Source organism: Protopterus annectens, chromosome 5.part0 (assembly GCF_019279795.1).
Source record: "Protopterus annectens isolate FY-2018-M chromosome 5.part0, PAN1.0, whole genome shotgun sequence".
Taxonomy (NCBI): Eukaryota; Metazoa; Chordata; order Ceratodontiformes; family Protopteridae; genus Protopterus; species Protopterus annectens.
In genome coordinates, this window is record NC_056735.1 from 1,134,405,458 (window position 1) to 1,134,432,955 (window position 27,498).

General features: G+C 39.4%; 2 protein-coding genes across 2 annotated transcripts in view; one reads left to right on the forward strand and one right to left on the reverse strand.

Annotated features, from left to right (window-relative positions):
* LOC122801556 (mast/stem cell growth factor receptor Kit-like) overlaps positions 1-27,498 on the reverse strand; it is a 591,006-nt gene that overhangs the window by 197,135 nt on the left and 366,373 nt on the right. Inside the window, exon 6 of the mRNA XM_044070993.1 lies at positions 12,914-13,029. Within this exon, the coding sequence (XP_043926928.1) occupies positions 12,914-13,029 (116 nt within the window). The remainder of the gene's footprint in view (positions 1-12,913; positions 13,030-27,498) is intronic.
* Positions 3,027-27,498, forward strand: part of LOC122801555 (E3 SUMO-protein ligase RanBP2-like) — a 2,328,503-nt gene continuing 2,304,031 nt past the window's right edge. The window contains exon 1 of the mRNA XM_044070992.1: positions 3,027-3,231. Coding sequence (XP_043926927.1) covers positions 3,112-3,231 — 120 coding nt within the window. The 5' untranslated portion in view covers positions 3,027-3,111. The remainder of the gene's footprint in view (positions 3,232-27,498) is intronic.

The window sequence follows — 27,498 nt, forward strand, 5'->3', positions numbered from 1 at the left end:
CTGTGTTATGTAATTTTATTCTCACTACTGTAATTATCTTTTTGTAAGTTCTGTATTTTTATCTGTCTCTGTGATATTTATGGAGCTTTTCTCTTTCCCCAATTGGATAGTCTTGTTAACAAACAGAAATAAATAGAAACAAATGTATGAGCTCTTACACAAAGCACCCACCTTCCTATTCATTGTACTATCTTCACAATGCATACATATACACACGACACAGAAACACAAAAACAAACAAACGTATATAAAACTTCCAGAAATGGGTTTACATATGTGGACACAGTTTGTATGAGGTCTCTTCTGTGGTTGGCAGACTGGATATCTCACAAGTCTACTCCCCTAATATCATGCCTCCCTTGTCCCTTCCCATTTCCTTTGCTGAAAGATAATTTTTCTGGCACCCTGTTATGCTAATGAGATATTTAAATATTTCTGCCACATCCCCACTCTCTCCAACCCCTTTTGATACTTATACTTATGTTCAACAGTCATTACCTACATGATATTTGGCTCACATATTACTCTGCTTTGCTGCCATTTTATGAGCTTCTTCAAGCAAATCCTTGCATAGATTTCATTTACAAGAACTAGACCTAATAATACAGGTGATATCATTAATAACCTGCATAGAGGTGGTACCCCAACTACTACTTCTGGGGCTCCTCTGTCTAAGAATCCATCCTTCTGCTGGATCTCCAAGCAGCTACACCAGCCGTCTATTTTTAAACCACGCCAGCACTTGAACTCGGTGCCTGATGTCAAGGAATGTACATTCACACATTTCCATTCATACTCTACCTTTTAATCCACTTACCTTTACCGCCAATAAGTTATACACATCACCAAGTCAATCACTCATGTACTTCTTGACCAACAGTTGTCTAAATCTCTTTACCAGGCTGCTTACATAAGCCATAGCTCTCATTTTGTCAAGGTCCTTCTTCATGTTTTCACTGCCTTTATCAGCAATGACTGCTTTAACAGACTGCTGCTTACATAAGCCATTATTCTGTCATTCTGTCAAGTCATTTAATTATGTATTCATTGCTGTTGTTAACTGGGATTGTTTTAACATATTTCTCTTTACTGAACATCCATGCTGGGTACTCTACACATGGAGCCTCTTTTCTTTTACTGGCATTTTTTGACAGGCACTTACAAATCCCCCTTTTACATTTTATCTGGCCTACTGAAGTGGTAACTGTTAGGATTTCCATTCTAATATCTCCAGCTCAGCACACCTCAGAATTTTCTCTAATTTCTATATTTCGGGGGTATGTGCCTCTACCTAAAGCAATCAGTCTATGCAGTATCCTGTCCAGATCCAATGCACTCAGCAAGCACAATCTGAAAGAGACAGCGAGAGAGAGAGAGAAAGCAAAAGTAAGAAATTATACACTCCACCTTACAGGAATATGCATCCAGAGATGCTGGATGGAAAGGCCTTCAAAACTATATACTATACCTGACTTAGGAATCCACTTGCTCTAAATACAAGGAAGAATTCCAGGGGGTAAAAAATAAACCCTCCAAGCTGGAGCAAGCAAGAACCAGCCACTGGAATAACAATTCAAGCAACAAAGCACAGTGTTCATGTGAACAATGACCAAGCAGCCACAGCACAAATGCGCAGAATGCAGACACTTCTGAAGCTAAAACTGGAAGCAGCCACCCCTGAAGAAATGGCCATAAAGAACAACTATGACCTAAATACATTTTTTTTTTCTCAAAATGTATTTCCATCCTTAGGGGATGATCCCAATACTTTCACATATTAAAAAAAAGCATGACTTACAGTTTTTCCTCACTCTGTGGCATTTTTACCCCATCTGATTTCTCAGTGCAGACCATGCTGGGGCTGCATGAAATCTCATAACACTTATGTTAAGAATTCAGTGCCCCACTGTATCTGAATGTATTCTGCTAAGGAAAACAAACACAGCAATATATATGTAGTTGTTTTTTTTTGCATTTCACAAAATTAATTCAGGCTCACAATTCACAGTACTCTGATTCCCCACTGTCATAAAAATCTACAATCTTTCCCTGTCTGGGGCTATAAACCTATTAAACCTTTTATCGTATGAAGATGAATACATTAACCACAGGCAGCAATTTCAATAATAATCTGAGCTTTGCAAACCAAGAAATACAATGCTCTGGCTGACTCACAGAAGGAATGCAGAACTCAAAAATACCACTTTTAATAAGTTCTCAATTACTCCTTTATCGTTTTTCAAAAACGATTTACAGGTGGTATAGTACATATGTAGGATCAACATATCTAAGAATCTGCAAAAAATTCACAGACCTTTTAACTGAAGGTTATCAAACTTGACAGCATTTCTCAACACTTCAAGTGAATGAGACTGTGCCTCACAATGCATTATGGGCAAGAAGTAGCTTTCAAAGAAAACAAGATGGTGTCAGCATGTCTCCCCAAGACAGCAGGGATAGGGAAACAATTAAAATTAGTAATAAGCTATTATTATGGTGCTGACAGGTTTGACTTGTGCAGAAATGTATGCTAGGACAAAAAATACATACTTTTTTCGGTTTTCTGTCCGTAGTGATCCTTTAATGTCAGAATTTCCTAACTGGTAAGCAGTTGCCTTGTAACAAAGAACAATACATTACACAATCATACTGGAAAAGAGTTTTATTAGCCAGTGCAAAATAGTCTGCTTTCCTGAAATCATAAACTCTTTTGGGGTGGAACAGGAGACAGACTCTTTTTACCTTTAATCCTGCTCATATTAAGAAATGCAGACAAGAATGGACTGATATGAAGATAGTTCTGCCACCAGATTCAGAAGTGTTAAGTGATTTTAACAGATAACCAGTCTTTATGAAGGACCATATAGAGTTCACTAAAGGTGGAGATCTGAAGCTCAGAAATCCAGCAGAAGGATGTGATGGCTAAAAAGAACACTGTCTTCCAGGAAATGTACTTAAAAAGTTCATGGACAAGAACACTGTCTTCCAGGAAATGTACTTAAAAAGTTCATGGACAAGAAGGAAGCTGTCAAAAGTTTTGATGGTGCACTTTCATCCTTAAAATCGAATGTGTGTGGTACTGCTGATGACCTGTCAGTCACTTACACAGAAATGAGAGGACATCTCTACATGCATGCAGGCACGTTACTTCTGAAGATGGCACAAGAAAATATAGTTCACTGGAAATCTGTTACAGACTTGGCTGCTTTGTGTTACATTGCAGCTTTTCAGGTATGCATGTTTTTGATTTTTTTTCATCAGGCTGCATCACTGATATAGGCTGTATGTGTTCAACCTTGAATTCCCACATGGGCCATCAGCAGACAAGCTCTTCTGACATGCATTCCCTTATGCTACTAGAAACTAGGAGTCCAGTTTGTTTGTAGAATTTTGAGAGTTTATCTTCCAGCTACTTTCAACCCAGGCATGTGGTATGCCTTTGCCACATGAAGCATAATGTATGTGCAGGCAGCCAGGCCAGTTCATAATCATTTTTATTTTAGTGCTGCAGTAAGCGTCATCAGAGTACGACATTTTTGAATTATAAAGTATGAAAGAAAAATAGGCAACCTACTTTTTCAAGGGATGCTTTATGAATCATGGGTTACATGGCAGCCATTCCTGTGGTACTGTTGGTTAAGCTATACATGAAAGATGCAGTGGTACCCGAAATGTCTTTGATCTCACCTCTGTCATTCCACTGAACTTCCAAATCCCTTTCTTGACCTTTGTGAAGAAGGTGTTTTAGTGATGGTTTACCCACCTCAGACTAGATATAGGCCTGATCCTTAAACCCACCCAGTTCCAACCAAGGACTCCACACAGACGCATCAGATCTGTCTTGGGGAGCTGGGGCAGGTTCTTCATCAGTTCAGGGGCAGTGGTCCCATAGACAGATGGAGCACATTGATGTAAAAAAATGAATGTTTTTGTTCCAGCTCTTCAGTTTTCTTGCATATGGATCCCTTGGCCTCTCAGGATTTTTACTGACGACACCATAGAAACGTGGTTATATCAACAAATGGAGGGGGGTCCAAATTGTACCAGCTGTGCAGGCCAGCTGCTCTAGCATGGAATCAGGCTGGAAAGGCAGATCTTGTCTGTAGGTGGTTTACATTCCATCTGAAGACTGTGTAGTCTCTGATTATCTAAGCAGGTCCATGAACCACTCTCATGAGTGGTTGCTAATTAGGTAGGTCTTCCCTGACATAGCCTACTGTTGAGATATTCCTCAAACAGACCTGTTTGCCTCTATTCAGAACGGACAGCTCAAGTGATTTTGCTCCAGGACTCCTTGTACCCAGGCCTGGAAGTCAGACTTCATGCCTTTCTGCTGAGAGTGGAAATTCCTCTTGTCTCTTCACCCTTCTTCCTCTAATCCCAAAGGCTCTACTAAAGATGCAACCGGGCAGACCAAAAATCTTGCTGACTTTCTGTCCTGCCCCAAGCAGCTGTCATTGTCCCTTCACCTGGCCAGGGGCCATTCTAACAGGTTATCCTACAAAGTAGACTTTCTCACACAGAAAAAAGACACTGTATCATCCCAACCTACAGGCTGCCAACTTGACACTATGGATAATAGTTGGTGCTTGGCATAATGGTTAAGGTGTTTACCTCATAGACAAAAGGTACAGGGTTTGATTTGGGTTGGGAGGGTGGCCTAATGCTTAAGGTGTTTGCCTGACCACCACAAGGTGCAGGGTTTGAGTCTCACAAGGGATAATTGGCTAGGCTTAAAATGGCTTGCAAGAGCAGTTAGCTTAGTACTATCCTATGAACCTATGAACACTGTCTTCCAGGAAATGTACTTAAAAAGTTCATGGAGAAGAACACTGTCTTCCAGGAAATGTACTTAAAAAGTTCATGGACAAGAACACTGTCTTGCAGGAAATTAACTTTTAAGTCCCAGAGAAAGCCTGAAAAGAAGATGGAGCAAGACTTGTTGAAAGGCTAACCTTCAAATTTATGTGTTACAGAACTGAGGAAAGTCTCTAACTTCACCCAACTCCTCCATCAGTCAACTGGGCTTCAGAACCTCCAGAATTGTGGCCTTTCTTAATGATGTGGTTCTTCTGGACAGCCCAAGCACTGCCCCAAAGATAAAGGCTGGCGATTTGACAAACATGGGAACACTCAGTTTTAAAGTTTTTTTCAGCACTAAGTAAGTGAAACAAGGCATGGTAGGAATGAGATTCGAACTGTATGACTAGTAATAAAAATCTGAGGAGCTTGTGGCTAGAGTGACCCCTCTTGCACCTAACTTGGAATGCTTCTAGTGGAAGGTGAGAAACCCCAAGTAGAGAGAGATGTATAGTGCAAGAAGAGTGCTTAAGAAATTGTTCTCAAAAATAGAATTCCTAACAGATGCCAGCTGTAGAGGGCCTCTTATACCAAGACCTACTTTGGAAGACAGTAGAAAGTTTACTGAACTTGATTACAGGAAGAAAGAAGGAAGAAACATGTTCTTCCTCTGCAGTGAGTTACTGAGGCACTGTGTAGCTATTATATGTGTCAAGAGACCCTATCTGCAAGAAAACAAGTGAGTTATAGTTGTGGAAGCAAACTAAGGTCAAACGTGTATAGAACCTTGAAAGGAAAGAATGTACTTTTAATGTACCAAATAAAGTTAAGAGCTGGCAACTCTTTTACAAGGATAAAAAAACAGTAATACCACATAGTGTGCTATGAAGATCTGTTAAGAAAGAATAGTTGTGTAAAACCTTACCATAACCATAGATGTCCTTCTCTTCTACATGCTGCAGTATTAATAACATGGGGGAGTCTGCCTCTGGCTGACTGGCACATCCGGCCAGTACACCAAAGTCTAAATGCTACTGCAAGGTACGGGCGATGGCACAAATCACTCAGCATACGTCAGCCATAAAGAGATGTCACGTATAAAGTGGACGTCAGCACATACCTACCTCAGAAATGAATGTCACAAAGCACCAGACTGATAAAATTGAGGAACAGGTAACCAGGGATCAGGCAAACATCAGGGTGAAGGCAGGGGGGAATCAATACTGCAGCATATAGAAGAGAAGGACATTTATGGTTATGGTAAGATTTTACACAACTGCTCTATGTCCTTCTATTCATATGCTGCAGTATTCATAACATGAGGGAGTGTGCCAAAGCTCACGCACAAGAGGAACTGGGAAGATGAGCAGAAACATTTTCCACAAAGCCATGGAGAATAGCTCTGGCAAACCCTGCTCTGGACTTGGATATAACATCTAATTTGTAGTGCTTGGTGAAGATATGAACAGAGGAACAGGTAGCTGCCTCCAGGATAGAAGCTGTACCCAAACCTTTAAGGAAGACCCCAGAAGAGGACACAGCCCTAGTAGAGCGTGCCCTTACAGGGGAAGACAGGTCTTTTCCATTGCCTGAGTAGCAGGAAGAAATGGCTTTAGAGATCCAAGAAGAGATAGTTTGCTTGGAAACAGGCTGGCCCAGGGCCCTTGGGTGACAGGATACAAACATCTGTCAGACTTACAGATGGGCTTAGTTTTGCACAAATAGTATCTGAGTTGTCTGTGGACATCCAAGGTGTGGAGAATCCTCTCAATGGAGGATTGTGGAAAAGAAAAGAAGGTAGGGAGATTGATAGCCTGATTCAGGGATAACTCATTTACAACCTTGGGCCTGAAGAATGGTCTAGTCCGAAGAGACACCCTGTCCCTATGAAAGACAGTGAAGAGAGAAGAAGCTATAAGGACTTGCAGCTCAGAAACTCTTCTGGCAGAGGTAATAGCCACTAGGAGAACCATTTTCCATCTGCAGTGTTGCAGGGAGGATTACACTGCTGGTTCGAAAGGGGCTAGGGTAAGTATTTCCAGGACAAAATTGAGATTCCAAGAAAGAGGCACTGGTTACCTTGGTGGTCTAATGTGAAGGACGCCTTTTAGGAACAGCTTAGCTTCCAACCTGGGAGCCAAGAGAGGAGTCATAGGTAAGCATGCTGAAATGACAGACAAATGTTCTTTGACAGATGATTATGATGAGCCACTCTTCATTAATTCACACAGGTAAGATAAAACCACTGGTACCTCTAGAGACAGTGGTTGCAATTTTTTCTAAGACAACAGAAGGAAAACCTCTTCCATTTGCAGACATAGGATTTCCTAAGTAGTGGGTTTTCTGGCCTCCTGTAGAACTTGTAGCACATCCTCAGTATAAAGGTGTCTAAAGGGAATCAAAGCTCTATCACCCACAGAGTCAAGTTTAGGGTCGACTTCTGTGGATGTACTACAGTTCCCTTGTCCTGTGTAAGTAAATCCATCCTGAGGGGTAACTTGTGGTGACTGTCCTTGGCTAAATGTAGAAGAAGGGGGAACCAATGCTGTCTTGGCCAAAAGGGGGTCACCAGCAAGATTTTCAATTGTTCTCACTGACCTTTCAGCAGAACCTTCTGAATGAGTAGGAAGGGGAAGAACGTGTACAGAAACATCCCCTTCAATGGAAAGGGCAGAGCGTCCACCTTCCATGCATCAGGATGTGGAATCCCGGCACAATACTTGGGAAGCTGTCTGTTCATGGGGGAGCCAAAAAAGATCTACCTGAGGGACAGCTCATTGATGGACAAGGTAAAGGAACATCCACTCATGGGACTGAGTCATGGACCTGCATAGAAAATCTGATATCACATTCTGAGCTGAAGGAATGTAAACAGTCTGGAGTGAGACCTGACTCTGCTGCGTTATCTACCAGGCATATGCCCGTCTGCAGAGGATGTAGGACCTTGTCCCTCCCTGCTTGCTGATGTACCAGAGGACTACGGTATTGTCTGTAAACCACCTTAGGACCCCTGGTGAAATCCTGGCCTTATAGATTTTGAGGGCATAGATCAGGGCTCTCATTTCCTTTATGTTGATATGTTCTTTTGACTGAGAAGGGGACCACACATCCCTGACCTTCCAGTTTACTAGAGTTGCACCTCATCCTGTGTCTCATGCATCCATGTACAGATCCTGGGTGGATGGGAGTGGCTGAAAGGGTAGGCCTGGATTTCTGGTGACCTGGAAAATCCACCACTCTAACTCCTTTGTCAAACAGGGTATAAGGGGAACAACAAATTTCAGAGGGTGAGAGTGTTGCTCCAAACTATTCTCAGAAACCACTGAAATTTCCTCATGTGTAGCCTGGCAAAGGGAAGCACTGGAAAAGTTGAGGTCATGAACCCTAGGAGGCACAGGAACTCCTGGCAGTCAGAGACTGTAGCGGTATTAGGTCCTGGAAATATGAGGTGTGAGACAGGATCTTTTCCGGGGGTAAGCAAGCTATCACTGTGCTTGTTAGGATCCTGCACCCCAGGAAGACATGATCCTGGGAGAGGGTCAGTGAAGACATTTGGAGGTTGATGGTAAATCCTAGCCCTCTCAGAAGGGACATTTTGTAGGCAAGGTTGTCCAGGAGTATTTCTGGTGATGGTGCCTGGAGGAGCAGACTATCCAAATATGGAAATATCTGTATGGCCTGCAGTGGGATATGGCTAAACATTTTGAGAATACCCTCTGTGCCGTAGATAGACCAAAGGGTAAAGCAGGGCAAAGTAGAGAACTGAAAATCAGAGGACGCCACAGAAAAGCGAAGGAATCTCCTGAACCATAGGTGAATGGAGATGTGAAGGTAGGTATATTTTATGTCCAGTGACACCATAAAGGCCTGCGGAAGAATCAGAGGGAGAAGAGTAGGAAGGGTCAGAATGTGAAAGGTGGTAACTTTCAGAAAGGTGTTTAAATGGGACAGGTCTAGGAAGGGCCACCTAGCGCCATCCTTTCTTGGGACCAGAAACATCCTGAAGTAAAATCCTTTTCCTCTTTAACTGGGTGACACTTCCTGGATAGTGCCCTGAGAAAGAAGAAAGTAGTGGACTAGGGGAAAGTAAGCCATATGTTCTTGTAGGGGTTGTGGGATTCCCTTGAAGTTAGGATGGGTTTCCCATACCATGAAGTAACCTTGATTGATGATGGAAAGGACCCAAGAGTCTTGGGTTGCCCATTTCCAAGCTTGGAGGGAAAGAGAGTGGGAAAGAGAAAGGGGGATAAGGGTCTGGGGCCTGGTAGTCACAGGCTAACAGATTTGGCCTGAAAAGGCTGTTTCTGTGAAGGTGTGGAGGAAGCAGACATAGAAGGAGCTTGTCTCCTAGCATCCCTTTTACCTTTTGGTGAGAAAGATATAGTTGCTTTCTTAACAAAGGTGGTTCTGGCTAGGTAGTTTCTCTAGAAGTGGGGGAGAGGAGAGACAAATATGTGTTTTAAATCCTGGAGTTTCTTCCCCTTTCCCTGAAGAGTTTTAAAAAGCTCTGCAGCTGCAGTGCCAAATAAGGCTTTGTTGTCCAGAGGGGCATCCATGAGCTTAGCATTGATATCATCCAGTAAGGGTTGTAATCTAAGTCATGAATACTTTCCCAGGACAGAGTCCATAGCTGCAACCCTAGCCAAGGCCTCCACTGCATCATAACTGCATTTGATGGAGTGCCTAGTAACCTGGGAGCAGGAATTAAGGATGCTGGAAAGCTTGGCCTTGTTGGGAGAATCTGGAAGATCTGACAGGAGTTTCACTGCATCTCCCATAAGAGCCAAGGAATATCTGGCCATATGAGTCTGATAACTCATTGCTCTAAAGGCCAAGGTTGCAGAAGTATACACGTTTCCCCAGCCTCTCCATAACCTTGCTTTCCTTATCAGAGGAAAGCAGGGAGGTGGAGGGTAAAAGCTTGGAAATTTTATCTGCTGCCACTGAGGGTGCCTTAAAAAAGAATTCGGCATCCTCAGACCCCTTGTAAAATCTGTCAGGGTGCTTGGGGGCTGGAAATCTGGGCACTTGGAAGCTGCAATGAAGGCATCTAAGAAGGCCAACAGGACTGGAGGGATGGCTGAAGGATTAGGGGATTCCATCTGTTAGGAGGTCGTAGTACTTCTTTTGAATCTCAAGAGACCTGGCAACAATCCCACTTAAAGAAGTCCTTCATGTTCATAATGGTCTCTCCAAAGGAAATATCCTCCCCAGGGGAATCCGTACATTAGATTCCTACTCTGGGGAGACACAACCCAGAAAAGAAGCAATTTGAGTAGAACAGGCAAGAGATTCAACCTCTGATGAATATTCCTTCTCAGAAGAGACATCCTCTGCAGGCCTCTTCAAAGGGGTAGAAGGAGAAAGGGCCAGTACCAGAAAAGAGGGGGCTGACGTCTGGCATACAGCCATGAAGGCATTAAAGAGGCCTTGGGTAAAGGTCTGTCAGTCAGGAGTTTGATTGGAAGCCTGGCCCTGAGGAGCCGGAGAAACAAGTCTAGTTTTTTGTTTCTTCTTCTTTGGAGCCTCAGGAGCCAGGCAATGAAAGGAAGAAGGGCCTGATGTCAAACGGCATTCCATGGTGTCCATAAGAACATCCCTATGAAACACAATGTGCACCACACCACACCACACATGCTTTCAGAGATAACCAGCCATGGTTCCCTTCCTGCACCCAAATCCAACACATGTGAATCCCTCTGGGACGTGCCTACAGATTCCTTGATGGCTTCCACCGAGGTACCCATTGAAGGCAACTCATTCGCATTCAACCATCATGTGGCGGTGGTGGTCAGAAAAGCCTTTGACTTGGTTCATCTTATAAGTAAAGGGATTGCATCCAGAAAAAAGGAGGTCATTACCTCTCTGTACTCATCGCTTATTAGACCTACTATTGAGTGTAATGCCCCATTTGCTATGTAATGGTCCAAATACCTGCATCAACTGGAAAGGCCACAGAAATACCTCACAAAGAGAATCCATGGCCTCCAACACCTATCCTATGCAGACAGGCTTAAATCACTATCACTGTACTCTGTACCATACAGAATGCGCAGAGGTGATCTGTGTCTCACCTACAAGGCAATGTCAGACCCTGCGCTACTGGAGATGCTGCATATCTGTAAGTCTAACTCCTCACACATTACCTGCTCGATAGGCCTAAATCTAATATGCAACATCAACAAAACCTGCTGGAGAGACAGGTTTGTCTCCCAGAGGCTGCCCCGTCTCTGGAATAGACTTCCTATACATGTCAAACAGAGTACCACACTGACCCTCTTCAAACACAACCTTGATGAGTGGATGGGAAACCATAAACCTGTCCCACAGGTTGCACCTTTGTCCCTCACTGGCAGGGGCGACAGGTGCTGACTGAGGTTTCCTTTATTGGGATAAACTCTTGGCTAGGCTTGTAAGAGCCCCAGGGCTATTAGCCTAGTAATCTCTATGATCCTATGATCTGCAGATTCCTAAGTGGCCTCTGGGCCTTCATCAGCCTTGGGAGAGATGCCCGGTGTAGAGGAAGCAACTGTAGGATCAGACCGAGGCTTCTTGGTCTTCTTGAGTTGCGGCTCTTCTGAAGGGCCCAACATTGGATCCATGTCTCAAGCTAAGCGACAATTCTCTAAATATAACCTAAGAGACGCCAGGCAGCTACGGGGGGTTTTATGAACAAAGGCCTTGCAGACATCGTAGGATGTGTGATTGTGGTCTAGGCTTAAGCAAAATAAGCAAAGTTTGAGGGAGTCTTTATGTGGAATCTGCCTTCCTAGCTGACATGTACTCACAAGAAAAAAGCATTACAGTAGCCCAAAGGAAAGAAAGCCCCCCTTACAGGGTACTTATGTGAAGCACAAAGGCGAGTTCTCTGGCAAGCAATAACCGGAGCTGGCAATTCGACAGGCGGCAGAAAACTTTTAAGGTAGGTATGTGCTAACGTCTGCTTTATACTTGACGTCTCTTTATAGTGATGTATGCTGAGTGATATGAGTCATCAGATGTACCTTGCAGTAACATTTAGACTTTGGTATACCGGACATACGAGTCAGCCATAGGCGGACTCCCCCATGTTGTGAATACTGCAGCATATGAACAGAAGGACATCTGCAGTGCAGTGTAAGGTGTTTTTTTTTTGCCTCACGATACTGAGAGTCAACAGACTGAAGAGAAATCAAAACTATGAATAAAACAGGCAAAGTTCAGTATGTATGAGGGGTAACAAAGGGAGGAAGAAGGCTACTGGTTAACTGCTAGTTTACAGTTTATACCAGGAACAACTGACAATAGGAACCAACTGAGAAAAAGAAGAAACCACACAGGTGAAAATACAGAACACACTTTTTACTGCAAAACTGTCTGATGACGTTTGGTCTGTGTACCTTACGAAAGCACTAATTTTGACTTTTACTGAGTGTTTTCCAGTAAAAAGTGTGTTCCATATTTTCAGCTGTGTGGTTTCTTCTTTTTTCTTAGTTTACAGTTTATCCCACCTGTAGAATATGTGAAATGTGAGTGAGGCACATGGTTCTTTCATTCCATTAGAATCTCTGTTATACACAAATGAGTGTTCCAATCTTCATAATTTCTATACAACACCTGCAAATTCAAGCTTATTTAAGAATAACGGCTCAAAGAACTTCAACTCTTTCAAAACATCCATTCACTTTTTCTCCATCTCTGTCTCTTTCCCATCACTCTGAGCTTGACAATTTATGCTAGCCTTGAATGGTTCAGTAAAAGTGCTGCAAAAATCCATGAGCTCTGTCCTGTAGGATTTTCCATGTAAGTTTCATGATTTTGAACAGTGGCGCTACTGGGTTGTATACTAATGTTTCTTTTTCTTTCTTTCATTCTTTTTTGAACGTTTATTAAATTCGCAATTTTTCAAAAATGTAACCAAAGGCACTGTAGACATCATGTTAAATCATACACTTAATGAATGTACATATTCATTTTGCTTTGTGTCTTTTAATAGACTTTTTAACATTTCACACTACTGACTCAAGGTTTCTTTTATCACCAGAGTTTATGTACATTTACTCAAAAATGTCTTGCTTTATTTTCAAAAATTTTACATAATATTGGCAGCATTAATAAAAATAACCTTACTTACTATTGACAAAGACCTTATATGTCACAGAGAAGTTGGTGTCTGAGTTGGATGCAAAAAATGTGTAAGTACCCGCTTCTGTTCCTCGTAACCGGACAAGGTTAAGCTCACTAGTATACCTGTGCAAGAAACAAACACAGTTTTCATTTCCATACTGTTCTCTAAAATTATTCTAAAACAAGTTCATTAAATGTCTAGAAAACAGCAAGCAAAGAAAGTGTCACACTATACACACTGTTCAAAATTATACCAGAGCCGAGGTTTAACTGTTATCTCACTGTACTACAGAGATACTTTGCAATGAAAATGCTACCGTGAGGCTGTACTCAACCAGAAAGGCTTCCTTAACAAAATGCATCATTTTCTTTTTACCTATTTTATCTATTGCCTACCGTTATGTCTTACCTCTATTTATAACTGCAAGTAAGTAACTACATATCAACTTTTTAAAAGCTACTTTGCTTATTAGTCAAACACCCAAAACTTCCCCCGCAACCTAGGTTCCTGCAAATTGCTAACTCCTCAAACCTACTGACCATTTAACTGTGGTTATACCATGAAGACAAGGATGCCAGCACCTTAAGGAAATAGCAGTAAAACGTGGACATGGTGCCATGCAAATGTTCAGCTTAATGATGGGAGGCATATCTTTCGTAGTGGGGGTTACACTTAGTCAACAGGTCAGCAACCAGCAGCCCACAGGTTGTCTTTATGAGGACTATGAGATAAGTGGTTGTCTTGATGGGTTGCGGCTTGTTGTCTTTTTGTGGCCTGCAAGATAAGTAATTCTCTTAATAGATAACAACTGACTTTGATCTCAGCTTTCAGGGTCACTTTTTATTCACTGAACCACACTGTCTGCTTGTTTCTTCCCTTACCTTGTACAAGGTCTTGCTGCACTTACTGCTTTCCACAAACAGGAATGTAGCTTACTTTATGCACCTAAGACTCATAATGCAGACTAAAAGGTTCCCTTAGTTTTCTGTTAAGAGCAGTGCTTCACAGCATCACAGGCAATGTCATAAGAAGATTAACTTTAAACAGACTAGGCTACAGTTACAAATTAAGTTCCAGAACCTAATCTTTTCCAATCATATCTCATATACTTTTGTAGATGATTTAAAACTGGATAGCTCATCAGACAAGCAACTGAAAGCACAGCTACAAATTAGTAAAACATTCTCAAATGATACAAGAATGGCATTTGCTTTTGATAGTTCTGAAATAGCAACATTTAAGGCAGGAAAGCTGAAGTGCTAAGAAAATATCTGTCTGAGACAGGAATGTGCTATAAAAGAACTTGAACAGGCGGGTAGTATATAAATGGTACTGCTTAAAATTACGACAAACTTATTAACAACAAATTGAATATCAGTCTCTTCACTTATTCCATTTATTCAAAAAAAGCATATAAAACTTAAGCACTTTCATCTTTTAAAATAAGACTTCTTCAGAATGAATTAAAATACCCAACATTCCATTTTTAAATCCAAAGACAAAAATCACATGACACTATTAATTAAATAAGTCGCTTAAAACTTACGAACACATGAAATCACACATTCAATCTACATCGTGCCCACACAAGTTTTCTTATTTGGAGTACATAAAGTACTGCTTGTTACCAAATGACATACTACTGCAAAAGACAGTCAATTATACTGGAAAAATATACCCAATGATTGTTAAGAATTTCACTTGCACATATGCCCATAACAGGGTAATTTTTGAGAACTGCTTCTCCTGACAATGATGCACAAATATCTTCTACTTTTTACCAGAGGATATTGTTCATCCAAATAATATTGGACAGACAGCAGCTTTACAAGCTCCAAATAAATGAACATTCCAGTTTTAACATTCATTATTATTGGCACTCAGATTGCAAACATTTCACTGCACTTAGCTCCTCCGTCACTTTACAGTATAAGAATACAACAAAAGGACCAGCCCTTTCCTTAAGAGTTTTGGGCTAGAATGCAGTTCTAGTTTTGTTTATCTATTGGCCTTTCTGTTTTCTTATCCTTTTGGTGACTACTTGATTAACCACCAGAAAACGCAGTATAACTAACTCGCCTGAGCTGAGTTTGTCATCCATAACTTCTTACTGACAACTAGTTGAGCTCAGGTCCTTTAACCTATGCCCTACAAGACAAAGGCTTTTTTTTCTCCTGAATCATATCCTACAGATTCAGATACATGTTTTGCGTTTACATCTCAATAGTATAAATAAATACCTTTCTCATTGAGTTAATGTTTTCACCCAGATAAGTCTTTAGTAACACTGCATTAACTTAATGTATGTATGAAGAGAATTTTCATCTTCTTTCATACATATCACTGATAACACAGCTCCCAGCTTGACTCTAATTTATCTTTCGCTGCTGTTATTTTTGTGGTGACTCAGAGGTCCTCTGTCAATTTGCTTCACACTGTACAGTTATAAAGTTATTAAGTTGTATGCCCATTTTCTGTGCTTGCCTCCACTTTTTTGTAATCAATCTTTACTTCTTATAACCAAAGTTTTGAGAGCGCACATGAACAGACACACACACACACACACACACACACACACACACACACACAAAGTATGATTCATATGTTTCATGCTTACTATTATCCTTTATCCTGTATGGACCAATCATTTTCTTTGTGATACTCTCCTCCTTACAAGTACTCAGCAGGACTCCTTTATGACATCCACTGCAGTCTCACTACATAAACATCTAGAGAATAAATTGCCCCCACACATCAAGGAAACTGACACTCCTGAATCCTTCAAATCAAACCCTGACAACCGGATGTGTCTCACAAATTCATCCCTGGACATTGCTAATTTTGCCCTTCTACAGAAGAGAGTACAACACAAGGAAGGGCAACTGCAAAGCAAAAAATGGTCTTCTAGACTTAATTGTTCTGTAATTCCTATGATCCTCATATGTAAGAGGATGACATACCTACAATAGTCTTGTTTTTTAGGGTGAATTAATAGCAGTATACAGTATGTAAAAGCACATGATACAGTATGTAAAAGCACATGATACAGTATGTAAAAGCACATGATACAGTATGTAAAAGTATATTAAACCACATCTCAGTCTACTACTGTTATGATTACTGTCAGATTTACTGTTAAAAATGTATATGGCCACATTATGGAGGTTCAGAGTTTAAAGTTTCTGTCCCACAGCTCCACAGTTCAGCTAATTTGGTCATTTTTTACGTGGCGTGTGCATACTCTGCTGGTGGCTGCAGTTTTTTCCTGGGTACTCCAGTCCCCCCCTTCAAAAAAAACCATACTGTTTCATTGGCTAACCTAACACTCTTTATAAACATATTCTGCCTGTGTCCTTCCCCTTGTTTCTACAGTCATGCCTGAAAAGCAAGTTGCTTGAAAAGGATTAGTTCACTTAACTGGTTAACAAACAAGTACATTACAATAATTAAAAAAAAAATAACGGTTCTCTTAGCTACTACTTCCTCTCATGCCAGAGATTCCTAATAGCTTAGGCTTGTGTGTAAGTTTATGAAAAACAGGCCACACACAAACCCGTATCTCTGTACATCTGCAAATCCTTCACTAAACCTGGGATTTTCTGTTGGTCCATATATCTCCGCCATCATTTCTATGCCTCATTTAACAAACCCTAAAACACTCTTCAATTATCAAGGGTTTTGGACTCGCATGGTTATGCAAAGTCTCAATAATTTATCTGAATGATTTTTAAAATGATTTACTTGATTCTATAACCTGTGCAACTGTATGTCCTTACACTTATTTACCAATACTGTTTTTTCATTTTATTTTTTTAAGTAACATCAAAAGTATTAACATATCCAGCATTCTCAGCCATTCAGCCATTTTGCTCTTTAGGGATTTCTGTGATACCCAAACTAGTACCTAAGCACTTGCTCTTACGCCAACATAAAAATGTAACTTTGCAAACACACAGTCACACAGTCTGTGTTTTACTCAGAAGTGCTCAGTGACCTGTCATGCTTCCACACAAATTCAAATTCATCAATATTAAAAACTATTTTTGTTTTTGTACGACTTGTAATTTTTTTTGCGCTAAAACAATGAATGACACTTTTGTTTAAGCAACCGCAATTCACTAAAATGCAGCACAGTCGTTTGCAGTAATACAACAGAATGGATTCATGTTTTTACTTCCTTTGTTGTTTCCTTAAAACTGAGCCTGTTTAATGCTTTCAGCAAATGTTTATGTACCTGCCCCTTTTTAACGTAATTACTATTTGTATAATTTAATAATTTCTACTTTTATGTGTATTCTTAAAATAATTATGTAAAGGTTCACTATATATTACTTTGTTGTAGTACCTGACCGTTAATAAGTTCTTCAGGTAAGTAAACACTCTCCTCTAACAAATACAAATTCTATATACATTGCTCTGTTGCAATATTTTATGATCAACATATCCATTTCATTGCTAAAAATAATTTTCTAATACACATACATTCACTGTTTATTTGCTGTTGACATTATCTGACCATTACTTAAGTTTCTTTGACTGCAGTTTCAAAATTATTGCACTGTAAAAAAATTCATGCAGAGTGTGATTTGGAAACTGTACTGTATGATTATTAAAGTCAGTTATCTGTGCCATAAATTCACCCTACATAAACTACATTATAATAAAAATATTTTGTTGTTATTAATAGTCAGTGCTGGCCTTTTATCAATAAAAATAACTTCACCAAACACGTCTGCCAATTTGGTCAGCACAAGGTTTTCTTTTTGTCTGCTACCCTACAATTTACTTTCCACTTTTTATCCAATTTCTGCTACTTCTCAAACTCAGACAGCTGTCTCCTGCTCACATGAGCTGGCCTTATCAGCTTTTGTTGTGTACTGCCCACTGCACACTAACATTAGCAGGTAAAGAGAGATTCCGGAGACACTAGTGCTTACTAGGATTCACAGCAGCTTTTAGAAAGCCTCAGACAAACCACTACCCAACTCTACCTTGTTCTTAAAGTAACCCTCAGTCATCAACATGTACTTTGTCTTCAAATTAACATTCCAGTCTATTTCAGAAATTTCCACCTGTACACATGACCTGACCGACTACTGATTTTCATCTCCAACTACCTGGAAAATAAAACGCCGATAAGACACACCCCTGGGTTAGGGGCGGTGCTACATCAGATGAGATGAAGGAAACAATTAACCTAGTTGGAGACCAGGAAGAGGGCTGCTTGCTAAAGTTGATGGGGCCATTTTCTCAATACTGCTAAAATATGGTAAATGACATAAAATACAAAGGGAGTGAGCTGATCCAAGCTTACACCTTTAACTGTTCTAAAACATGGTATCTGCTAGTAGAATGTACTTGTATCTGTTCTAGTCATACTTCTCAACTGTCCACATTTTCACAGAATGTCCACATTTTTGGCTCATATTTTTGGTCTGTTTCTCATAAAATGTGTGGTTTTCTGGCAAATCACTGGGATGATCTGAGGATTGATGTCAGTAAATAACATTTGAGTTTCAGACTTCAAATCAATCAGAAAATGTATGTTAAAACAAACCGTGTTACTTTAGCAATGTTCTAAGTTTATAAGGGCAATATTTAAAATATGTCCTTAATTTTGTTCCTTTTCCCCCTATTTTGTTGGGCTTTGTCCAGACTTCTTGCACTAAGAAGTTAAGAGATATGATTCTAGTCCTGCTTGCCAGACAGAGCAACAAGGAAGAACATTCTAACACAAATGGTAGAATACATGACTACTGTCAAAAACTTTACTAAAAAAACTCAGTAACTTAACTTGTACCTTCAACGGTGTTAGAAACAGGAATACAAACATACAATGTACATAGATAACAAAAAAGAAAAGCAGCCAATAATTAATTATAGCTTTTACAAATGAAAATGAGCTCCCAATCTAAATCCTGACTCAAGCCTTTAGTCTTAAAATGTTAATTTTCAAGATTAACAATTGTTCTTAGAGTGCATATTAGCCCCCTCCCCCATCCAGTTAAAAACTTTCAGTCCTTAATGTTAAATAGCACCTCTTGAGCATTACTTCTTCTGAATAGGATGGCTCCAAACAAAAATACAAGTACTTATTTTTTTTTTTTGGGGGGGGGGGTATTTGGTGGTGCATACTATGACTGCCCTGAGAAATTAAACTTTCTTTGATGTCATACTGAAAAAGAAATATGAAAATGTTTTATTTATTAATTTTTTTAGATACCGCTTTCCTGTTTGATATCTGGACATCCGACTTTCGTCTGCATGAGTTTTTGTTGGTACTCTGCTTTCCTCCCAAATCAACTCGCATTTGTGTGTGTGTGTGTGTGTGTGTGTATGTGTGTGTGTGTGTGTGTGTGTGTGTATATGTGTATAATATATATATATATATATATATTATATATATATATCTGTGTGTGTGTGTATGGGTCCCCTTCTAATGGTCGACATTTCAAAATGTTGACATTCATATGGCCAACATCATATGATCGACATTTGAAATGTCGACCATGGGAAACTGGCATCACGCTACAGTGCGGAATGGAAAGATTTCCACTTCCGCACTGCAGTGCGATCTTGGAGTTGGTATATTTAAGTTACGGGCGGTGTGGGGGGTGGAGCCCCCCACGGGGGGTGCAGGGTGGCAAAGCCCCCCCTGCTAGCAGCATTAAGGTAAGTTTGTGTTTGTGTTTTCCTTGCATGGCCGAGATCATATCGTCTCGGCCATATGAAAGTTGACATTTTGAAATTTTGGCCATGTCAAGTAGACCCATAAATATATATATATATATATATATATATATATATATATATATATTACTATTGTTTAACCGAATGTGTGTTTGTCGACTACAAATATCCGAAACTAAGTATTTGAACTGAAAATACTGTAAACATGTAAACATCAACTTTACATACCCGAATATGTAGTTACATTCGTCCTTAAGTCTTCGATGTATCTTGTGCGGTGATGTTACCAAATCGCATATTTAAATTCGGCAGCCTACTTCCAGGAAATTATATAATTCGTAATTACCCTATCACTTCTGTGGAATGTAACGATAGGTTGACATAGCCTGTACAAACACAGCGTGTTGGTAAGTGTAGTATATCTAGACTGTGGTCAGTTTCCTTGTAAGAGAGTATAAATGCAGACCAAACATTAATACAGACTTTGTCTCCCTTTCCTAGGTGTAAGACAGATAAGGATAAATGAGTTCCTCTCATAGCAGTAGGCATTCGCCTGGTAAAGTAGGTGATATATATCAGACTGAGCTAAGTCAGAAAGGAAAGAAAATGTTAGTAGTTACAGGTTATCAGTACTATCTTGAAAAACATACCGATACCCGTAACTACTGGTGTTGCTGTTTAAAACAAAAGCAGAAATGCAAAGGGAGGTGTGTCACGGAACCTGCCACAAATGGTGAAAAACTGTTAAAGACAGCCCCGCATTTCCATGCTCCCAATTCTATCACTTGTGAAGGCTTGACAATTCATGCTGCCATTAAAAGAAAAGCTGCAAGCACTTTAGAAGATCCCTGCAAAATTGTGTCCGAGGCATTAACAACTACCTCTGCAGACGTGGTTACCCAACTCTGATGCCTTAAAGCAGATGGTGAGGAGGGTTAGGCATAAAGAACGGTCCTCCACTATGCGTTCACCAGTTGCTTTAAGTGATACAAATGCTTTGCTGCTCAATATTAAATGTAGTTCTGTTATTGCCCAGCACATTAAAAAGGACGGTGTTGCAACTAATGCAGTGGTGTTAACCACTGTGAGTAATCTGCAGGTGATGTGTAATTCAGAATATGTGTTAGTGGACGGAACATTCCCACTAACTGTTAAGGAATACAAACAGGTTTATACCATTGACTGCTATTTGTAGGGTGGGATAGAAGGCAAGGTAGTCCCCGTGGTGTATGGCATCCTGAACTCAAAGACTGAGAGCAATTACAACTCTTTCTGGACAACTGTAATTGAATTTTGTACCCAAAATGATCTTATTTTCAAACCAGAAATGGTCTTGTGCGATTTTCAGAAGGGAGCGATAAACAGCATTCTCAAGCGTGTACCTTCAACTAAGGTGAAGGGCTGTTGGTTTCACCTGTATCAAATTGTGTGGTGGCACATTCGAAAGACACAGCTTGCTACACTGTTCAGATCAGATATCCACTTTTCCTTACTCTGTAAGCAAATACCCACCCTAGCCTTTGTGAAACCCAAGGACGTCTTACCTACCTTCCAGTTAATTGAAGCTGATATGCCACAGCAGGCTAGACCTTTGTGTGAGTTTAAGGAAAACTCATTATAGGGAGACTTTGTCATTATGGCATTAGAAATACCACTGCTGAATGTATTCCACCCTTATACAATATAGACTTCTGGAATCAATATGGCACCTGCTTATTGGGGTATCCAAGGACGCAGAATACTGTTGAGGGTTGGCACAAATGCCTGCGCAGTCTGTTAGAGAAGAAGAAATTGCATCTACATGATGTCCTACATGCAATAGATTTAGAACAGAATCACGTAAAAGATTTAAAGCACAGGGCTTTGACCTGCCTTCCCCCTTCTCCAAAACAAAGGCGACTTGTACAAAAGGAGTCATCTTTTATGAAATTACTAACAAAGAGGAATGATTTCATATCACTGTTCATTTTAAAGAGGTGTTATTGCTATTGTACTTAATGCGGTACTAGGGTGCATCTATAGTCTGCAGTGTTTCCTCACTAGTCACATTTTCAAGAATCCCGGAATCCACTGTTACAGTTGCAGAACATGGCTTATATACACTAAAGATGTTTATTTATGGGATGGTGCTATACTACGTATATACAAGGTGTTTGACTGATGTTGTTACAATAGCCATTTAAGAGAGTTCGACATAAAGATCGAATTTGAAATTCGTCCATTCAGAATGGCGTTTTGAGCATGCGCATATGTGATTTTTGACAATCCGATATGAAATGGTAATGCATAAATGTTATGTTGTTCTGTTAAACAATAGTAAACCTATATATATATATATATATATATATATATATATATATATATATATATATATGTATACACACACACACACACACACACACACACACACACATGCATTAATTCTGCTATGGAGTACATCTCCACTCAGGATAAGTTCTGTGCCATTAGCCAAATGAGTGCTGAGACAGGTTCTGGCTCCCCTGCGATCCAGTGGTTTACCAAGAGGATGGATTAATGAATGAATAACTGCTTCATCTGATAAGGCTGGTAATTCCTCAGGGAGACAAGTATATCATCTTAAAAGTAAACAGCCAGATAAATCATGGGATCAAAAACATAAAGCCTAAAATCAGAGTTCTGTGGTATGCCATATGCACCTCTGGGAAGTGACAGAGCAGGTAAAAGCAACATTAAAAGTCAAGCATTACAGGTTTTCCAGCAGGCTGAGACATCCCTGCTAAAAGTGCCACTTTAATTTGAAAAGTTACTCTGAAAGAGGCTAACTAGATCAAGACTCGACAAACTCTGTCTACAGACAGAAATCATAGTTTTTTCCTTAACATTTGCACATGCCCAAAACAGCCCCAGAAAGAAAATCCAAATGTACACACTGCAGACACTGCAAAAGGTTTAGAAAGGCAGGATCCTGTCAGTTTGGAGAAACTGTTTGTGCACCAATTTCAGGAAATACTAAGCATTACGTTGCTCAAATTCATACTATAATGCTCCACAATAAACACACGAAACAGGAGAACTTGCATGACTGATCACCCCTAAAAAACTGCTTCCAACACAGCAAAAGCAAAGATTTGCAGAAAGCTACAAACTGGAAACACCTCAAGAACTCTACATTATGGGATGAGTCACTGTTCCTAGTTCTAAAGTGTGTGACTCAAATGCAGAGAGCAATTATCTGCTGGTGTTTTGTTCACAAACTAGGGAGCTGACAAACACCCAGTTTGTTCATTTAATTAACTTCTTCTTCTTTTGGCTTTTCCTGGTTAGGGGTCACCACAGCAGATTATCTGTCCACTCATGATTGGCAGTGGAGTTTTTATGGTGTCGTGTTACCAACCCAGCACCCAATCTTCCATGGAAGGCACACGCACGCACACACTCACACCTAGGGCCAATTTAGAGTGTCCAATCCACCTACAGCATGTCTTTGGGAGGAAACCGCAGCACCTGGAGAAAACCCACACAACCACAGGGAGGACATGCAGACTCCACACAGAAGGCACCCCAGCCGAGGATTGAACCAGAGAACCTTTTGCTGTGAAGCAACAATGCTAACTGCTGCACCACCGTGGCCTCCCTATTCATTTAATTAACACTACAGCTTATCCCATTCTATGTAAGGAAGTGTCATTTAGCATTAAACTGAATAACAAAAAATAAATGTGGGAAGTATTTTAACACTTCCAGTAAAAAAAAATCAAGAAGTTGAAAAAAAGAAAAGCAGAACATAAACTTGTTATGGATACTTATTAACCACGTCTTAGAATCTGAAGCTAGAATATTTTCAGCACTAACCAGTTTGTTTCAGTTTTTTATGAAGTGCAGCTGAGGCACATCTTACAACAAGTTTACACTGGAAGTGCTTTCACATTAAGACTGAAAGTAAAATGCTACCTAGAGAAATAAGTGAGAAGTTAGAATTAGCAGTGAACAGTACGCCTGGGATTGCCTATCCTATACGAGGCAAGAGTAGACTTACCTTTGTACTGAAAAAATATATATATATATATATATATATACATATATATACATACACACACACACACACACATATATATATATATATATATATATATATATATATATATATATATATATATATATACATACATACACACACACACACACATATATATATATATATATATATATATATATGTGTGTGTGTGTTATATACGTATACATGCATATAGATATATATGCATACATACTAGGGCAGATAGCCTAGTATGAACCTATAGATAGATATTTGAGCCTGGCGATTACACAAGAGGATGAAGGCTAAAAGTTGTTAATAAGTTGCTTCCTGTAATCTGGTATTTCGAGTCCTTCAGTCTCGATTTTGCTATCTGCCTCTAAACAAGTCACTTAACCAGAAAATATCTGAGGCAACTGCAAAACTAGACTAGGCTCCTTAACGGTCTCTTAGACACCATGTTTAGTAACTACCTGTGGACCTATAAGTCCCAGGTCAATGCAGCATAAACACTGATAAGTACATTAAACTTTGAAGCAGGGTAACAGTAATGATAACGTTATTGAGAAGAACTATGTTGTGTGGATACGGAAGGTTGGAGACAGAAAAAGCCTTTTTAAAGCTTTCTATTACTGTAGTTTCCATACTACTTTACCTCATATAGAGCTTCTAAAGAAAATAATACCTGAAGAAATGAATTGTAAGCAGTGAAAAAAAATACAATACAAACACTGTAGAGAGAGATCAGAAGGTTAAAATTCTCATTTCATGACAGAATACTATAGGGAAATGTATCTCTAAAAACTGGCTGCATTTAATGCCAGTGTCCAGTCTGCAAGGCTTGGTGATGGAACAGGAGGAAATCAAGTTACTGAAACATTAAATAAATAAATATCCAAAGTAGTTGTCCAAGTGGAAAGAACTTCAAAACCTCCAACTTTTCTCATGGGATCAAAGCAAAATTTAGACAGACAGCTGCTGAATGCTCCGTACTCTGAGGCACAGGAAGCACAAAGCTGATCGTGTAAGTATACTGTACTCAGAAGTCCATAAATGTATTCAAATCTAAAAGCTAACTTCAATAATATTCAGGGAAATATGCCAGACGTGCACCCACAACAGAAAGGATGTCAGGAAGGTTTATCTGTGACACCATGTCCTTGTGGAACAAGAAATGCAGCTGTTTATATTCTTGAGACTGAAATCTGGAAATTCATTCAGCACACAAAAAAATTGTTTTTCAGTGAAGAAACTGTAGTACACGACTAAGACATTATATGGATGGAAATAATGTGAGTTTTTTAAATATGAAATTAAGTAAAATGATATGTAAGAACATAAACTGAAAAGGAGGTTTCACATACTTCTCAACTGTGCCTCCTTATGAGGAACCTTCCTCATTTTGTGTCCATGTTCCTTACAGTTCCATGTTGACAGGGTCTGTCAAACAGTGTTAAGATTTTTTCTTAGCTGACATCCACGGTAAATAACACTGAATCATATTCATCCATCAAAACAAATTTTTATAAGTTATAAAATACTACATTTGAACCTTTCCGTGAGTTTCCCAGCTGAAGCTGTTGGTAAGTGCTCCTCATTTTGCCCATTTATTCCACATTATGAAAGACAGTGTTTCATGTTTTTAAAAGATACACCACAAGAAGGAAGTTGAGTGACAGATCCAGTCAAGTTGCTGTCTCTACCTCAAGACCAAAGTAGCAAACAGCAATCACTGACAGATGCATCTATGGAGAAAAGTACACTGACTCAAAATGAAAACTGAAAGTACAGACTCCATGATCTGAAAGACAAAAGAAAACGAATGAATGTCTGAAATGCAGTTACACACTGGCCCACTACCTGGATATCTGGGACAAAATCCTCCACAAGACAGCCCAGCACATAACAAAGAAATGTTTCCAATACGCAAGAACTGGAGACTAGAATGTGGATTTTAAAAGTCTTTGATCTTGGACACGGCTGTAGTGAATGCTGTGTTCAGACATATAGTAAGTGTAGCAAAAAGAGGAATCAAATCTGCTGAGGATAAATACAATTATGCATGTGACCACACATTTACATCTAACTCCATCTCTCTCTCTCTGTGTATGTGTATATATATTATATATATATATATATATATATATATATAAACACACATACATACACACAAACAAATAAACACACACAAATATAACTAGATAACATTTCTTAACTTAGCTGATACAGCAAAATGTTGACGGCAAGAATGTCTACCACAAAAGGTTGACGACAGAAATGTCGACAGTCAACTAGCTGTGTCTGAGGAAAATTCTCTCCACATGAAAAAAAAAAAAAAAACAACAAATAACATCATTTTTGCAAAGGGCAAGTCCTGTCTGGGGAATGTCGATCTAGCACACCTGTGAACCATCTGCATATGTTGACCAGTTGTGGTCAGTCAAGGAGCTGATGACATTTTGCTGTGTCGACCAAATTCAAGAGCCCCATATATATATATATATATATATATATATATATATATATATATATATATATATATATATATATATATATATATATATATACACACACACACACACATATATATATATATATATATATATATATATATATATATATATATATATATATACACACACACAAGAGAAACTGTTGAAGTGAAGCAAAACAACCAAAAACAAAAGCAGGAGGCAAAGCAGTCAGAAATAGCACCAAAACTCCATGTCCAATGGTAAGTTGAACGCAGCTTTATTAAAATCCAGTAGTGTTTTCGCTGCTAAAAAAGAGTTGCAGCTTCTTTTTCCTTTTGGAATACAAAAACAAAAAAACTATAGCACCTTCCAATGGATCTGCTACAAAAAATATTTCAACACAAGATTCTTTTAATAACTTTGAACTAAGTAATTGGCATCCTGCCAAATTCCTTCCAGTTGATAAAGCAGTAACCTATTTTAAAAGGTAAATTAAAAATGCTGGTTACTGCCACAGCACACTTGCTTATAAAAAAGATAAGTAAATGGATAAATAACTCAAGCAAGCGTTGACAGAGTGAGAAATAACCTTCTATGTGTAAAAGATCCAAGTAATCCGGTCTTCTGAGACAAATAATTCAGTTTATTACACAGATAAACCACGATAAGCGCTTTCACTAACTAGTAGCTTCTTCAGATCACAAACAGGAAGCATTTTAGTTGTATATCCAATAAGAGAAAATGTGCAAGTTATGCTTGTATTGTCTTTTCACTCAGACTGGTGTATACTTAGTGCAGGCATTAATGAATGCCAGGGTTAGTTATAGATATAAATATACATACATACATGCAGGTATAAGTGCATATTAATGTCCATGACAAGGCACTCTAATTCACATACAAAAACACATGCAGTGCTTTCAGGACAGGTTCAGTCCACATAATAAGAAGCAGCTAGCCACCCAGCAGTATGGACACTGGCTCTAGGTGATGATCACTGTTGAAATGACACCCTGGCCCATTTACACAATGGGAAAAAGAGACTTGAGCTGATGATGATGCTGACTACTGCAGTAATATTACTCCAAAGTAGTACAACATCTAAGGAGTCAAAAAAGTTTCAGATTTTGGGGAGACTCCCCAGTTTGTTATCATACTTTTGATCCACCCCTAATAAAAATGGAAATTATTTTAAGAAGTTCTAAGCTAGCAGCATCAACATTTAAAAAGTGTCCCTAATGTTGGGCCTTTTCCCTAATTATTTTTTGCTTTGTCCATAACTCTAGAGGTAAAAGGTAAGAGGTATAAACGACACACATACAAACATTCGCACACCTGCACACCTACACTTCTGCTGAACTTTGCTGAACTTACCTGCACCGCACTTATTTCCATTCACTTTAACAGGTGAC